General features: G+C 30.0%; 1 protein-coding gene across 1 annotated transcript; it reads left to right on the top strand.

Annotated features, from left to right (window-relative positions):
* Positions 1-9,984: 9,984 nt before the first annotated feature.
* On the top strand, positions 9,985-11,352 carry LOC107927188 (stemmadenine O-acetyltransferase). Its single transcript, XM_016858217.2, has one exon. The coding sequence runs from the start codon at positions 9,985-9,987 to the stop codon at positions 11,350-11,352; it is 1,368 nt and encodes a 455-aa protein (XP_016713706.1).
* The last annotated feature ends 1,159 nt before the right edge of the window (positions 11,353-12,511 follow it).

Here is a 12,511-nt window from a genome sequence, read left to right as displayed (position 1 = left end):
ATATTTGTAAAATAATTTAATTATTATTTCTTGAATGTTCAAAATTAAACATTAACAAATTTTAAAATTAGACAATAACTTTTCAGTATTTTTAAACAATTTCTTTTTTTTTAATATTTAAATTTGTTTAATGCATAAAAATGCATATTGCATTATTATAATTAAAAATATGTATTTCAAAAAAGATATTGTCGTCTTTTTCAATTTTCTTTTTTTCAAAATAATATCATAAAATTATCTACCAAGGGTTTTGTATATTTATAACATTTATTGCCATAAATAATAATTTTTATTTAAATTATGAGATATTCTATATTAATTTAATACATTAAATGTTGATGTATTCCATTTATCATCGTTTTAAATATCACTTAGGATTATTATTAAACTATGATTTAATGTCATTTCTATCCCTTTTCAAGAAAAAAATGATAAATCAGATTTTTCCTCCTTATTTTCTTCTAAATAAAATTTAAACCTAATTAAAAATATTAAAAAATAGGAAGAAATTTGTTATCCTTGCGTTAAAAGTTGGATTTTTCTGCCAAAGAAGATTTATAGCACTTGCTTTTAAATACTTTTGTTAAAAGTTATATAGCACTTGCTTTTAACAGTGACTGGCTTAATCATTCTGCCAAAGAAGATGGTTATGGAGGTCGAAATAGTTTCCAAACAACTTATCAAACCCACTTCTTCAGCACCTCACCATCTTACAACACACAAGCGTTCCTTTTTGGATCAGTTATCGTTCCTTCATCTTATTATCTTCCTACGGTATTCTTCTATGTGAACCAAGAAACGAGCATTCCACCAGCTGATATCACTGCCTCCAACTCCATGAGGTCCCAATTGCTTAATGAATCTCTATCACAAACCTTAACTCTCTTTTATTCATTTGCAGGAAGGATCAAGGACCATCTTTCCATCGTTTGTAATGATGAGGGAGCTAACTATGTAGAGGCTAGAGTTAACCTTCCACTTTGTGTATTTCTCAACCTCCCTGATTCATCTTATGTTTCTCAACTCCTCCCTCAATCTAATTGGACTGAAACGAGTGCAGGAGGTTATATAGCCATGATACAAGTCACCAACTTTGCATGCGGTGGCATTGCTATTGGCGCATTCCTCTCCCCCGTAATCGTCGATGCACCTGCCGCCGCCACGTTTATCAGCAGTTGGGCTACACTGACTCGAAAATGTGGTGAAGAAGCTCCATGTTCGAATTTTGACGCCTCTTTTGTCTTCCCACAGAGTGTGGCATACCCCAGGGAGGCAACCTTTTTGGGAATGCTCAACCCATTTGTCAAAAAGGGAATATGGCAGTCGAGGAGAATTGTTTTTGATACCTCAGCAATAGCTTCACTGAAGGCCAAAACAGCAAGTTCAAGTGTGCCATATCCAACACGGGTCGAGGTTGTTTCAGCCCTCCTCAGCAAGTGTATTATGGCTGCTTCCAAAGCAAAATCCGACATCCAGAAGTCAACTCTTATAACGCATGCAGTGAATCTTCGTCAAAGGGCTAGACCACAAATCCCAAATTATTCAATGGGAAACTTCGTATGCTTAGCAGATGCACTAGTGACAGCAAAGGAGACAGTTGGATAACTTGGTTTGCCATCTAAGGAAAGCAATAAGAAAAATAGACATTGATCTTATTACCACCCTACAAGGAGATGGTGGATGGCTTAAATATTGCGAGTACGTGAAAGAGATAGGTAAGGCATCGCCTGGTCTAAATGATAAGATTGATGATTTTATTATGTTTAGTAGTTGGTGCAACATGGGTGCCTATGAGATAGATTTTGGGTGGGGAAAGCCAACCTGGGTTGCCTATGCCCCTAAAACCAAATAAAAAACTGAGATTGTGAATATGGTTTTTCTATGGATACAAAGATGGGAAATGGAATTGAAGCATGAGTATTCTTGGACGAGGAGCAAATGGGTATGCTAGAGCAGAACCAAGAGCTACTTGCGTTTGGCATCTTGGAACCAAGTCCACTGAATTTAATAGTGAGTTCATCTGTCTGAGCTTATATCTACAAAACAAGCAATAAAAAGTTAGCAAATAAGGCATAAATAATCCAGTATTTGATAGATACATACATTTTCCTTTGTTTAGTTAGTAACACCCCCTAACCCCTTATCCGTCGCCAAAACAGGGTTACAGAGCATTACCAAGCTTTTTAGATCAAACATGCACATTATATAATCATCTAGCATACACATCATAATTTAATCATATTGTCCATTTTATAGCCCTCGAGGCTCAAAATATGTGTTAGAAAAAAATCCAGACTAAATCAGGTACTCCAATAATTTTTTTCAAAATTTTAAAAATTTTCCTAGGTACAGGAGACACATGCCCATGTGTTAGCCGTGCGTCTCACACGGTTCAATCACACGTCCGTGTGTCTGGCCATGTGGACTCAAAATGAACCTTAAACATCAAGTTTATCATTCCCTGCAACCTTGAATACCAATCAACTCAAAAACCAATTGTTCAATCACTTTAAAACACAATTTAATACCTTTAAAACATGTCGAAACAACCCTCCTAGTTTCCTAACCAATGTACCCTCATAGGTACTTCACATATATTATCAAAACAATCAAATAAAACACCATTTAAGCCAATTCTAAATTCATACCAATTTCAACCCAAATTTGCTTATGTCACTCTCACTCAATATCAATCATAACACTATTTTATTCAATAACCCCTATTAACTTGACACGGATTCGGACGGATACATGAATCCAACCAAAACACACCAGTTTAGTACCCAGTACCTTATCGGATAATTCAAAGCAATAAGTTGACACCTAGTGTCTCATCGGCTAAACCGAAGTAAATTGGTACCCAGTACCTCATCAAATTTATCGGAAGTAATAATTTGACACCCAGTGTCTCATCGACACGAAGTCGAAGTATCTCTGAGCTCTTCCAATCCTATGGCATGTCATCTATATCCGACTCAGCCCGATACAGTTAATAATGTTTCAATTCACTTTTCTAATGCCACAATTATCCAATACTCAATTATCACATAAATCACAATTTTACATACATTCAATTCAATATAAAAAATGCTAACACTTATCTTATTTACTTACCATAAACATTTAAATCAAAATACAACAATTAATAATTAAATTTGGATTATAGAAATACAAACCAGAATTTTTGAGCTACTCCTCGTCGACTTTATCTTTTCCTTTCTTAGTCGAAGTTTTCTGTACAACGTTAGCTACGGAAATTAAAACAATTAAAATTCATCAATACAATACAATTTCACATTGAATATTTCAATTTTTATTCAACTTTTGTCTAAATTCTAATTTAGTCCGTAAACCGAGACTAACTTTATTTCTTCAAAACTAATTCCATATTTTTCATTCAATTTCCACTTTAGACTAAATTCAACTCTCTAATTTCATTCAAATCCCTAAATTTCAAAAATTTTACAATTTAGTCCCTAATACTCAAAACTTATAATTTATTTTACAATTCAATCCCTTTTTCATTTCTAACTTAAAATTCTATCAATTTAATTTCAAATACTTAAATTATTCAACATGAACAACGTCTAGAAATTCAATATTTTGTAAAATTTCAACATAGGTTAAGTAGTATTTAATACTAGGATTCTAAAAACATAAAAAATACAAGAAAAGGGACTAAATTAACTTACCAATTAAGCTTTAAACCTCGAAAACCCTAATTTTTTTCCTCTTTTTCTTTCTCTCTTTTTCTTCTCTGTTTCGTTTTACTTTGTTCTTCTTTTTCTTTAATTTATTTTATGCTTTAATTATTATAACAATATAATATAATAATATAATAATATTTACTTAAAAAATAAGTAAGTAATAATTATTATAAATGTATGTATTTAAATGTTACACATGTCATTACCAATACTACTTGTTAATTTGAGGTTTAATTGCTTATTTAGTCCCTTCACTTTTCTCTAATCTATAATTTAACTTTCTCCCTATATGTAATCTAGTTCTTACACCTAATTACTTTTAAATTAAGCAAATTCACCTAACCAAAATCTAATTAACCACACAACTAACTTCGTAAATATTTAAAAATATTTACGAATCCACTTTTTGACGAAGACCCGAAAATACACTTTTCGATACCCGTGACTATCGGGTCGTTACATTATCTATAAAATATCATTTGTGCAAAGGAAAAACTTTGAGAATTGTTTTATCGGATAGAGTGAAAATTTTGAAGTTAATTGAATTGACGAGTTTTATTTTTTTATTTTAATTTGATTTTAAATTTTTTCGAATCGAATCGAGTGAAATCATTCGAGTTAAATTAAAATCTTGTTATAATATAACTAATTCCATGTTAGAGTGCATAAATTTGAAATTATATATATTTGAAAAAATTTTCAAAGAACAAAAAAGATATTTTAATATGATAAACTTGAATCACTAATTAATTTATTTAGGTCCCAAAATTATTATTTTAGAAAATTTTTAAAAATTTAAATTTCTTCATATATTATTTATATTTTATTTAAAAAAATATAATTTTTTTAAAAAATATAAATTTTATAAATATTTTGAATTTTAAAAATTATTTTGAATTTTTGAAAATTATTTTGTTTTTGTTATAATTTTTTAGAAAGACCAATTTGCTGATTTTTAAAATTGAAAGTGATCAAAGGGGCATTTGCACCAACCTGTTATTCGAATTATTTAAGTTATTCGAATTATAAAATTCAACTTGACTTGAACTCAGAACTCAAATTACTTATTCGAGTTAACTCGAATAACTCAAACAACTCGATTCGATTACCTCAAAATTCGAATTCTTTTTTCAATTTTTTTGATCGAATCGAGTTTTGCTCACTCCTAAATATAATATCATAGTTATATAAAAGGAGTCAAGTTTTGAGAAAAATACGTTTAATTTTTTTATAAAAATATATTGCATAAAAGTTATATTTATGTAGTTTTATATTTTTAGTTAATTTATGTTTATTTTTATTTTCATATATATATTTAAATTGATTTTTTTTACTAATTTGCATTTAATGTTAAGGTAGAAATGAATTTTTGTTTATTTTCTTTATTTTTTCTGAGGTTTCAAACTAAATTTTTTACAATTTTTTGATTTTGTTTTAACCAAAAGTTCAAAAAAGAAAAAGAAAAAAAAAACAAGCTTATGATTTTTTTCAAGATTTTTTTTTTAGATTTTGGTTGTTCATTGGTGTAGATATTTCATACAGTATTATTTTTAAATATACATATTTCTTTTATTTATTTAATTAAATAAATTTATTTTTATTATAATTATGTTTAAAGTTGATTATTGTTATTATTTATCATTTGAATAGATTTTTAAAGTTTGATATAATATTTTATTAAATAAAAAAATTAATATATTAAAAAAGCACTTAAAGTATCACATAATGTTTAAGCAATTCCGTACTCAGTTTGTAGTTAAATAAGCCTATAATCTATAAATTTAGTCATTTGAACCTTTAATTTAATTGAATAGGTTTTTATGGATAGCGTGCTTCAGCGTACTCGAATCAACGTCTTCCTGCATTGATAACAATGTCCATGCCAATCAAATTAAGACTCAATCGGCATACTTATATTGTAACACCCCTTACCCGTATCCAACACCGGAATAGGGTACGAGGCATTATCAAAACACATACACTTGTAAACATATTTAACCGAGTTATAAATTTTCATCTAAATTAAAACTTTCAAAATAATTAACATGCTTCTATAACTTTTCACAATATATCCTCAAAATATTATAATCATAATAATTAGGGCCTACGAGACCCGATACATACTCATGCAATTCAATGCTTCATTTCCATTCCATTCAATTCGCAATTTCTCATGCTCACAATTTAAATCATATCACTAGCAATTTCCATTTAATTCACGTACAACTCAATGACATTAAGTTCAACACTAATACATACTTACCATTTAACTCAACGTTTATCGATTATACCATTCAATAACACATTTATGAAATTCTCAATTTTGCAATGAAAATGTCACTTTAAAATAACATCATCCTGGTATAAATACACTACCACTTAACCATTTACTTTAATTCTTTTAGGCCCATTTGTCACTTACCATCCTTAATCAAATTAGGGAATGGTTACGGAAAATTGAGTACTTCACTTCCACTTTACCATAGTATAACTATGGTTTTACGTATGGTCACTTATCACTTGTCCTTGATCAGATAAGTGTAGCTAGGCTACCACTTATCACTTTGTCACTTGATCAGATAAGTGTAGCTAAAGCCACCAATTATCACTTTATCACTTTGTCACTTGATCAGATTAGTGTAGCTAAAGCTATCACTTATCACTTTGTCACTTGTCACTGATCAGAAGTACTCAAATCTGACGTTCCGCTCAATTTGATCATTTATTTAGTTTTCTCATTTTTATTTTATTCTCATTTAATCAATAAATATATATTTCATCATACATTATATAATTTACGAAATTAACATTTAATCATTAAATTTCAACCATATGAACTTACTTTTCATTGTCTTTCCACACTCGTTTTCTATGCACGTCACACAAGATATAAACATATCATTCAACCATAGTCGCAAGCTAGTGTATTTAAACATAACTCTTTTTGGGGCTAACCACATGATAAACCATTTCAATGCATAACTTATAAATTTAACGTGGCATAGTCTAGCCATTACTTGGCCAAAGCCTAAGCATGTATACCAAATATGTTAGCCAAATACACATATAGCATAAGCATTATAAGCATGGATGAGCACAACATTTATTCATGTATCAGGCTTACCAATATGTGTTAATTCATAAACCATTCATGACATTATTTCATGCCAAATCATATACCGAATATACCATACACACATACTATGAAACTTTATTTTCACACATGAGCTTAAACCATGACCAATAATGCACAAATATAAGCATCATTTCTATTTCATCGTTTATCAATTATAATCAAGCATATGACCAATTATACACAAATCATTCATATATTTCCCAATTTTCCTCCACCTCCACCTCCTCTCCATTCCTCGTCCTTAATGTGTATAACACATTTAAACAACATTATTCGTACTTTCACTATTTTCTTGTATGTAAAATTCAAGTTGTCCGTCTGAGTCTGAGTCAGAGTCACTAAACTATTTTTATCTGGAGATACAGAACTCCAAATTAAGATCCGTATATTTTCCCCAAAACTAAACTCACATATATTCTTACCATAAAAATTTCAGAATTTTTGGTTTATCCAAATAGTACAGTTTATTCTTTAAAGTTTCCCCTGTTTTGCTGTCTAACAGTTCTGACCTCTCTTCACTAAAAATTAATTATCTCATTGTACAAAATTTGGATGATGTTTCCGTTTATTTCTTTTAAAAATAGACTCATTAAGGATTCTAAGAATATAAACTATAACTCATAATTATTTTTTTAAAATTTTTAAAAATTTTCCAAAGTTAGAACAGGGGATTCCGAACTCATTCTGACTTGGTCTAACTAAACTTCAAATATCTCAAAATTTACAATTTCATTACTTACACCGTTTCTTCTATGAGAAACCAGACTCAACAAGCTTTAATTTAATATTTTATTCATCCTCTAATTCAATTCCCACAATTTTTTGTGATTTTTCAAAGTTAGACTACTGCTGCTGTCCAAAACTGCTTTAGTGCAAAATATTGATTTCTATTTTGCCCCAAATTTCACAGTTTATACAATTCGGTCCTTTCTCAATTAACCCCTCAATTAATCTAATTTTCTCAATTAATAATTTACCTAGACATTATAAGTTGTTACACAACTATTGAAATTCAGAAATTCCACATATAACTTTATCTTCAAACTCTTTTACTATTAGGTCCAAAAACATTCACTTTCTATTCAATTCTTTCAATAAAATCAGCATATGAACAATTTAAAGCTCTAATTCCATGCTAAATCATCATATACTTCTAGCACATATTCATAGAAACTTTCAACTTCTTTCATAGAATCAAAAACTAATGAATACAATAAGTGGGCCTAGTTGTAAAAGTCACAAAAACACAAAATTTTCAAGAAATAATCAAGAATTGAACTTACCTGCAGTAAAAATAGGAAGAACTAATGAATACAATAAGGAAACCCTTCTATGGTGTTTTTGCTGATGAGAATGCAGAAAAATAAAGAGAAATCTAGATAATTCCACTTTGGTCCTAACTTTATTATTTAAGCTATTTTATCATTTAAGCTATTTTATCATTTCCCATAATTTTGCATTTGTTACAATTTAGTCCTTTTTGTTCAATTAATTATCGGAACTTTAAAATTTCTTAACGAAACTTTAATACTAACTCTTTAACACTACATAAATATTTATAAAAATATTTATGGCTCGGTTTAAAATCCCCGAGGTCTCGATACCTCATTTTCGATTCTAATTATTTTAATATTTATTTCTGGTGTACTATTCACTATTTCAAAAATTTTTCTAACTTCATATTTAACTTATACTCACTAAATTAATAATATTTTCTACCCATTTGTTGAATTTAGTGATCTCGAATCACCGTTCTGACACCTCTGAAAATTCAGGCCATTACATTTTTCCTCGTCGCATTTGTGGTCCCAAAACCACTGTTCCGACTAGACCCAAAATCGGGCTGTTACATATATGCATGAGTCAAATATTAGAAGGGTTTGTCTAAAAATGAAATTGACCTTAAATTATTTGACACATGTTCACACCCTTTGTTATAATAGACATCGATAATGGCAATAGAACGATCACAATGCAATGAAAAAAAGGAAAAGTAAAACATATAGATTTTACGTGGAAATCCTTTCGAAAAACAAACACTGGCAGAGGAGGAGAAATTCACTGATGTTGGAAATTGAATGATACAAGAAGAGTTCCGATTACATCTATTTAAAGGTTGAAAAATTCTATTCTAATCAATGTTAAATCGAAGAAGTGTAATTCTATACAGGTTCTACTTGTGCGACATGGTTCGTACTAAGGGAACACCCCCAATCACAACCCCAGTCCAGTTTTGAGCTTAATAGGGATCTATGGCGGGCTTCGGCCTCTTGTCCCCACAAATCCCCTTATTTTTTCACTATATTTATTTTTTTAACAAGTGACGAGATTCGGTTCACACAAACTCTAACCCCCTTTTTGATTTATTCACTTCATGAATTCTTTAAACATTGGCAGTTTCACAATTTAATCCCTCTTCCAAATATTATAAATGAATATAATTCAATAGATATTTACAACAAATTAATAATGAATATAATTTAATAAATATGTACAACAAACGGGATAAAAACTAATTATAAACTAATTATATATATAAAGTCATTTATTAATTGTATTCAACAAGATATTTACTTTTTAATACTAATTTAAATGTAAAAATTAAACATTAATTATAAACAAAAAAAAAAGACATATAACAAATTTAAATGAATCTACTTTTTTCATTCTACATTCCTTATTCATTTTATCTAATTCTTATCTTTGTTTCAAAAAAAAATTCTTATCTAATTCGAAAAAAAAAACTAAAAAGGGGGGGAGAGAGAGTAGTACTCACAGATATTTGATTGTATCTCGATCTAATCTTTTTCGCCCCGTCTCGCGGCAATAACTAGAATTAAAAAATAATTTAATTATTGTTTCTCGATTATTCAAAATTAAACATTAACATTTTTTAAAATTGAAAAAAAATCAGAATTTTAAAATATTTAAATTTATTTAGTGCTTAAAAAGTATGTGTTATATTTTTATAATTAAAAAAATTTACGTATTACGTTTTTATAATAAAAAATGTGTATTGCATTTTTATAATTAAATATATGTATTTAAAAAATATTGTTGTTGTTTTCAATGTTTTTCAGTATTTAATCAGTGTAATGTTGCTTTTAAAAAAATCATAAAATTATCATTCTGCCAAAGAAGATGGTTATGGAGATCGAAATAGTTTCCAAACAACTTATCAAACCCACTTCTTCAACACCTCACCATCTTACAACACACAAGCTTTCCTTTTTGGATCAGTTCGCTCCTTCATCTCATTATCTTCCTACGGTATTCTTCTATGTGAACCAAGAAACAAGCATTCCACCAGCTGATATCATTGCCTCCAACTCCATGAGGTCCCAATTGCTCAAGGAATCTCTATCACAAACCTTAACTCTCTTTTATCCATTTGCAGGAAGGATCAAGGACCATCTTTCCATCGCTTGTAATGATGAGGGAGCTTACTATGTAGAGGCTAGAGTTAACCTTCCACTTTCTGCATTTCTCAACCTCCCTGATTCGTCTTATGTTTCTCAACTCCTCCATGAATCTAATTGGGCTGAAACGAGTGCAGAAGGTTATATAACCATGATACAAGTCACCACCTTTGCATGCGGTGGCATTGCTATTGGCACATTCCTCTCCCACGCAATTGCCGATGCAACTGCCGCCACCACGTTTATCAGCAGTTGGGCTGCACTGACTCGAAAATGTGGTGAAGAAGCTCCATGTCCGAATTTCGACGCCTCTTTTGTCTTCCCACAGAGTGTGGCATACCCCAGGGAGGCAACCTTTTTGGGAATGCTCAACCCATTTGTCAAAAAGGGAATATGGCAGTCGAGGAGAATTGTTTTTGATGCCTCAGCAATAGCTTCACTGAAGGCCAAAACAGCAAGTTCAAGTGTGCCATATCCAACACGGGTCGAGGTTGTTTCAGCCCTCCTCAGCAAGTGTATTATGGCTGCTTCCAAAGCAAAATCCGACATCCAGAAGTCAACTCTTATAACGCATGCAGTGAATCTTCGTCCAAGGGCTAGACCACAAATCCCAAATTATTCAATGGGAAACTTCGTATGCTTAGCAGATGCACTAGTGACAGCAGAGACACAGTTGGATAAATTGGTTTTCCATCTAAGGAAAGCAATAGGAAAATTAGACATTGATCTTATTACCCCCCTACAAGGAGATGGTGGATGGATTAAATTTTGCGAGAAGATGAAAGAGATAGGTAAGGCGTCGCCTGATACAAATGATGAGATTGATTTTATTGGGTTTAGTAGTTGGTGCAACATGGGTTTTTATGAGATAGATTTTGGGTGGGGAAAGCCAACCTGGGTTTCCTATGCCCCTAAAACCAAATCAGATTCTGAGATGGTGAATCTGATTCTTCTGATGGATACAAAGATGGGAAATGGAATTGAAGCATGGGTATTCTTAGATGAGCAGCACATGGTTAAGCTAGAGCAGAACCAAGAGCTACTTGCGTTTGGCATCTTGGAACCAAGTCCATTGAATTTAATGAGTTAGGGTGGGTTTGGATGGACGGTACGTTTGTTTGTGGTTAGTATAAAAATAGTTGTGGTTGTAATATTAGATATTATAACTATACTGTAACATAAGATAAAAAGTAAGGTAAACGCATGACACCGCATCCCACTACCCATATATACTTATTTAATACAATAATAAGCAAAGTTAGCAAATGACACATATATACTTATTTAATATAAGGAATAAATAATCCAGTATTTGATACATAAATTGCAAAATACGCAATACATACATTTTCTTTTGTTTCGTTATTATCTATAAAATATCATTTGTGCAAAGGAAAGAGAAACCAATAAACGAAACTTTGAGAATTTTGTAACATTAATTAGTGCTAAATGTTTGATCGGATTGAGTGAAAAATTTTAAATTAATCGAGTTGATGAGTCCTATTTTATCATCCTAACTTGATTTGAAATTTTTTTGAATCGAATCCAGTGAAATCAATCGAGTTAAATTAAAAAAAATTAAACATGTCAGATTAAAATTTTGTTATAATATAACTAATATCATTTTAGAGCCCATAAATTTGTAGTTAAATAAACATTTAATCTATGAATTTAGTCATCTAAACCCTTAATTCTAATTGAATAGGTTTTTATAGATAATGCACCTCAACGCACTCAACCTCACATATTCTTACATTGACAACAATGCCCATACCAATTGAGTTAAGACTCAATTGACTTACTTATATACATAGATCAAATATTAAAAGGGCTTGGCTAAAAATGAAATAAACACCCTTTTTGACTTATTCACTTCATGAATTCTTTAAAAGTTGGTAGTTTTACAATTTAATCCTTCTTCCTAATATTATAAATGAATATAATTCAATAGATATTTACAACAAATTAGTAACGAATTTAATTCAATAAATAATTTCAACAAACTCGTGCATCGCACCGAATAAAAAATAATTATATATATAAAGATATATATTAATATTTAAATTTATTTAGTGCTTAAAAATATGTGTTATATTTTTATAATTAAAAGTGCGTGTTGCATTTTTATAATTGAATATATATGTATTTAAAAAATATTGTTATTTTTTTTCCAATTTTTTAAAAAAATAATATCATAAAATTATCAACAGCTTTGATTTTGTATAATTTTAATTCCGGTTAATAATTAA

The sequence above is a fragment of the Gossypium hirsutum genome, chromosome D11 (genome assembly GCF_007990345.1).
Source record: "Gossypium hirsutum isolate 1008001.06 chromosome D11, Gossypium_hirsutum_v2.1, whole genome shotgun sequence".
Taxonomy (NCBI): domain Eukaryota; kingdom Viridiplantae; phylum Streptophyta; class Magnoliopsida; order Malvales; family Malvaceae; genus Gossypium; species Gossypium hirsutum.
Note: the sequence above shows the minus strand (reverse complement) of the source record. Positions and strands in the feature narration are given on the sequence as shown.